Below are 6,000 nucleotides of genomic sequence, written 5' to 3'. Positions count from 1 at the left end.
TATGCAAAGCAGGAATTGATAGGTGAGGATTTCTAAGGTGGACATCTCTTTTATTAGCCTACTTGGTCACTAAGAACTTGGTGCCCTCGTTTTGTAGACAGCATTTCTACTGAAGTGTGTCTTTAGTTTTTGAGTCACATATGGATGCCTGTTCTTAGTCTTATAAAAATGACAATATATATGTATATATATATAGACATATTTCATGTATATATGTATATATAGTCAAATAACAACAACAATATATATGTCTATATATATATATATTTTTTAAGTTTAGTCAGAAGTCTTCATTGAGGGCTTCCCTGGTGGCGCAGTGGTTGAGAGTCTGCCTGCCGATGCAGGGGACACAGGTTCATGCCCCGGTCGGGGAAGATCCCACGTACCACGGAGCGGCTGGGCCTGCGCGTCCGGAGCCTGTGCTCCACAATGGGAGAGGCCACAACAGTGAGAGGCCCGCGTACCGCAAAAAAAAAAAAAAAAAAAAAAAAAAGTCTTCATTGAGAAGTTTCAGGAAACTAAGGGCAGTATTTGATGCTGAAGACTGAGATCTGGAAGCCGGGAAAAGAGAACGGGAACTTTTATTTTCACCCCGTCTATACTGCTAAATATTTTTAACCATTGATTATTATTGTATAATAAAATATCTGGTTTCCATTAACATTTTTCACTTGAGCCCTTCCTTTCTGGGCTTAACTCACAAGCACTGCAGAAACATAGAATCAAGCAATCCCCAAGCTGAGTGTTTGAAGCAGACAGCCTGCCATTTCATATGCAGCACTGACTTTTCCAGGCAGTTGATTTTACTTATGAAATGTTAATTGCTGGTGGGTCTGGGGAGGAGAGCTTCATTAATGATTTTTCAGTGTCATCAACACTGTGTTCTCAAGTAAAGCAGGCCAACCAAAACTTCAACATGCATGTGCTTGAATTAGAGAAGGGCAGCAGTGGGGATCAACTTTGTTTAGGAGTCTCTGTTCTGTCTTTATAAATTGAAAAGAAAGAAATCTATGCAATACATAAATCCCGAGAATGTGCATTCTTTTAAGAATATCTCCACTATAAATACTTTGTAAGTTAGAAGCTGAATGCCACTGATTTTTCTTTTCCCAATCTTTTTTGTTATCATTATCAAATTGCTTCTTCAGCACATAGAAGCCTTATATATGTAATAAAATATAATAATAATAATTCTTGGTTTTGCAACTAATGATGTTTTGTATTTTATATATGGCACTAAGTGTTATTATATGCATTATCTATAATTTATTTATATAATATTAAATATTCATTGTTATTAGCTCTCTAACCCCAGTAGAATACAAATTTCATGAGTCCTGGGGTGAATTTTCATTTTCTCTGCTGTATGATAGTGTCTAGATCAGTGCTCTACACAGACTAGGGATCAATAAATATCTGTTGCACAAAATTTGTTACACGAATGAACAATTATATAATCCTCACTTACCACTTCTATGAAGTAAATACTGTTATTACACCCACTTTACAGATAATAATACTGAGGCTTAATACTTGTCTAAGTATGTACTCCCTAGTAAGTGGAAAAACTGGTCTTTGAATATTGATTTATTCCAACTCCAAAGCCTTAAACACTTGTACGCACACTGCTATAACTACTGTTGATACAGACAGAATGCAAGTTTTAAAATATTTCATGCATAAAAACTACATAGTAAGCCACGTGCTACATCTTATAGGTACAAATTACTAACAGAGTCATTAAGATTATAATTAGCATGAACGATAAAGCCACTGAGGTTTCTATTCTTTTCCAGTCAGTCATTAAATCATGAATCGTATAAACAGTTTCCTAAATTAATCTGGTTAAACTAGGTAAATATACTGAACATGGATAGAAAATTGATAGCTTTCTCACTGCTGGAGTAGTAGTCAATATTTAGTGGCGTGGCAAGATTTTACATTTAAAAGCAGGCCACCAAACCTATTTATATAAAATATACAAAGGAACTTCAGCATTGTTTTCCCTAGGCAATTGTATGTGAGTTCTGGTCTGAGGGAATCTGGAAAGCCTGCTGGCAAAGGAGGCAGGTCATATTGCCAGGCATGACTCCCAAATCTACCTCAGGTGGCTGTGTGACCTGGGCAATTCACTTCCAGTGCTTCAATTTTCACATTAATAAAAAAAAGGATTGCTGTGAAAATGAAATTGAACACTACGTGTGAAGCACTTAGCATCAGACACAAAGCCAACAGTGGATGTTAGTCTCTTTACTGATATTTGAAATGATTTTTCTTATATTTTTCTACTAAGATGTTCAATAAAATATATTTAAATATAAATATATTTAAATAAAGCAATTAAAGTTGTATTAAATGAAGTAATATTCATAAATTTATTCTCAACCCATGATTTTTATATCATTTGAGTAATCATTTGCATTTTTTGATGAAAATCCACTAATATTATAATTACATACATATATACATTTACACTTCACTGTGTCCTCATTGTATTATTTAACAACAAATGGTTTGCAAAACTCACACACTCACACACACACACACACACACACACACACACTCTTTCATATTTTGTTCTCTGCATGAGGCTTTATTGGATGGGGTAGAGCACTACTGTCACTCCAATCAGCTCGCTACACAATTTTGGATTTGGAAGAACCGTCAGGGAACACATGTTTCTTCTTAACTATGTCTTAAGAGAAAGTGTTTTGCAAATAAGAGGTCTGTTTTAATAGGTAGCATTTGATTTCATCTGCTGTGGACACATTATTTTGTGACACTGGTAAACACAACTGTGAGAAAGACAAGCTTATCTTTCAGTTTGATTTGAAATGTCTTCAGTTCACAGCTTTCCAAAAGACAAAACTGTCCTGAGTTTGGGTGAAGTTACACAGAGAACCAACACCCGACAGCCTCTATCCCACAACTTTTCATCTTATCTCTGCCTACATTTCTTTCCTTCAATATTCCATGGACTGTTTAATATTTTCCTTCCTCTTACTGAACCATGTTCATATGTTTATGAAACCTCATGCATTCTCTATGCTCCTGTTTTTCCTGCTTGAGTTTCTAAATCGATGTTATCTTTGGTTGTAAACTGAGGAATCCTTTCATGCATAATAAAGGGGCAAGGTGATGATGTTCTCAAGTAATTGCCCAACTTCATCCAAAGCAAGAGATCATTTTTTGCACTGCAGCTGGAGAAAAACAGACACAAACCAAATGAACAAAAAAATCTCAGTTTAAAATTTATTTCCCTATTTAAAAACCAAATGGTCTAATGTGAGGCATCTAAAACACTCTAAATTTTAATTTTCTCACCTTCTGAAATGGGAGAAATGACACTTAGCTGATGTATCTGTGGCTGAGATTAGACTGAATAACTGAATAAATATTTCCTGAGCGCTCATGTACTAATACCTATATCATAGATATCCATTGATTGGATGAAGCCTTTGGTTTGCTTTGTCTAAGTCACCACTGGAGGCCACTTCACTTTTACTCTTTCCCAGCTCTCCTTCCCAAGTACTGTGAGATCTTTGAGGACAGGGATCTTGTCTTGTTCATCTTTGGAGCCTCAGTGACTAAGATATCCCCAGAATATTATACTAACACTCAAAAATTGTTATTGACACATCGGGACTTCCCTGGTGGTCCAGTGATAAAGAATCTGCCTTCCAATGCAGGGGACGTGGGTTCAATCCATGGTCAGGGAACTAAGATCCCACATGCTGCGGGGCATCTAGGCCTGCGTGCCACAACTACTGAGCCCACGTGCCTCAATGAGAGTGCCCTTGTGCCACAAACTACAGAGCCCACATACCCTGGAGCACCACAACTACAGAGAGAAAACCCACTTGCCACAACTAGAGAGAAGCCCGTGTGCCGCAACGAAGACCTGATGCAGCCAAAAAAATAAAATACATAAATATTTAAAAAAAAAATTGTTATTGACACAAAACAATTTAAGATGTGGTTTCAAAATGCCAAGAAAATCAAATTTATAAGTTTCAGTTTTAGATGATTTAGACCAAAATGTAAAGTGGAATCCCTGTCCCATTAACTAAAACCTTACATGGGTGGAAAAGTCATTTAGAATGGACCCACCAGATACACAACATTGGTGTACATTATCCTCAGATAATTATCTGGTAATTTCACACCCGTTCTCTCTTTGTGTTTATATCTGTGTCTGTCTCTCTCTCACCTCTTATTCCCTTTAGGTCAACGAGAAAAGCAATTATGCTTTATAAGCTTCTATAGGTATAGTTTTAAAATAGCTGTAGTTCGCAATACAAACACTAATGCATGACTCAATGCTTTATGACTAAGTCCTGATTCTGCAACCCTTCCTTGGCAAGATTCCCGTAGGACTTTGATGCTCACAAAGAAAGTTTGCTGAGTGGACAGTAAAAACACAAAATGAGCCAGAGGGCATTCTCTCTTTGCAGCACAGAATAAATGCATACATATTCTGTGCCTCATTCTGTCATCATTTCATTTTCGTGATCCTTTGTCTTTTGTATGTGCTAAATACAATGTCCCACATTCCTGATAGTGTCACTCTGTCTTTATCTAATCTTTCTTTTATGCCTTGCTATGTGTGCCTCATTATTCTGTCCTTCCCTGAAGCTTCCCAACATGAAGAGTCTGCACTGAAAGAAGTAAGAAATAATTGGAGGAGGCTGAACATATTGTAGGTCACACAGAGAATAGTCAGTCAGAACAAGGTCCTGTGATGTTATTTGAAGATGGCAGGAGAGCTGGTTGGATATATTTCAGGTAATGAACCAGTTGACTTTACAGCATTCAAATGGTTCAAAAAGTTGTGCAAAAATCACTTGCCAAGGTAAATAAGCAGACATTCTTTGTTTTTTTCCCTTATCGAGAGAGTCACCTTTTCCTACTTATGTTTCTGAGCACCAGAATTCATTTTCTTTAACTTGAAGTGAGAATAATCAATTACGTGAATAAAAGGTCAGAGGTCATAGGTATGGCTCATCCTCCAACTGGTTAAATATATAAAAATAATAGATGACCTTATATGAAAAACTTTTTAAATTTAAAGATTTAAACATTTAAATCTTTTTTAAAATGGAACAAGAAAAATAAAATAACAATTTTATTTAAATTTACTTAAACTAATTATTTATTTAATAAATAAAATACTATGACATTTTAAAAAATTTCCCCTGAAGGAGAGAAGCACATTAGAATATTTGCATAATGTGGCTTGGAGTGACAAGAAAAATGAACGTGCAGAGTGAAAGTGAGTCATCCTCTTGAGGGCTTAAATGGAGAGAATACCAAGGAAGGAATATTGGGGCTTTACATTTATAATTATCCATATATTTTACATACATATAGTTGCACATGTATTACTGCTGTACATTAACTTTTTGGATGAAGGAAATAAAATTCACAGTACTTGGATACATTAATTTTGGAAAGCCAATTATTAAGAGCAAATTCTGGCAGTCTCAACTACTTTTCTTTCCAAAATGTAACCCCTTTCCATTCATCCTATCAACTTGGCATTTTGGCCTGATGGGCACAACCGGAAAAGTGTTAGACTGTCAGTTGCTACGTAGAGTAAAAGTGCTACTATTACTGGTATAATTTTTATTTAGACAATTCTTCAGGAAAAGAATTGTCAATAATTCTTCTTCAAATGTTTGGTAGAATTCACCATGAAGCCTTCTGGTCCTGGACTTTCTTTGTTAGGAGGTTTTCGATTATGTTCTTACTTGTTATTAGTCTGTTCAAATTTCCTGTTTCTTCATGATTCAGTCTTGGCTATCATATGTTCTAGATATTTATTCAGATTTTCTAGGTTGTCCAAGTTGTTGGCATATAAACATTCGTAGTAGTCTTTTATGATCCTTTTTTTAATTTCTGTAGCACCAGTTATAATGTCTCCTCTTTCAACTCTGATTTTATTTATTTGGCTCTTCACTCTTTTTTTTTTAATCTAACCAAAGTTTTGTCATTTTGTCT

The 6,000-nt window shown here is 35.6% G+C and overlaps 1 protein-coding gene across 2 annotated transcripts in view; it reads right to left on the bottom strand.

The window, feature by feature from the left end:
• Nucleotides 1–3,150: 3,150 nt before the first annotated feature.
• The window catches only part of TRDN (triadin), a 304,940-nt gene continuing 302,090 nt past the window's right edge, over nt 3,151–6,000 (bottom strand). For both annotated transcript variants that reach the window (XM_060168337.1, XM_060168339.1), the window contains one exon: nt 3,151–3,200. In XM_060168337.1, coding sequence (XP_060024320.1) covers nt 3,166–3,200 — 35 coding nt within the window. In that variant the 3' untranslated portion in view covers nt 3,151–3,165. The remainder of the gene's footprint in view (nt 3,201–6,000) is intronic.

Source organism: Lagenorhynchus albirostris, chromosome 12, assembly GCF_949774975.1.
Source record: "Lagenorhynchus albirostris chromosome 12, mLagAlb1.1, whole genome shotgun sequence".
Classification (NCBI taxonomy): Eukaryota; Metazoa; Chordata; class Mammalia; order Artiodactyla; family Delphinidae; genus Lagenorhynchus; species Lagenorhynchus albirostris.
Note: the sequence above shows the minus strand (reverse complement) of the source record. Positions and strands in the feature narration are given on the sequence as shown.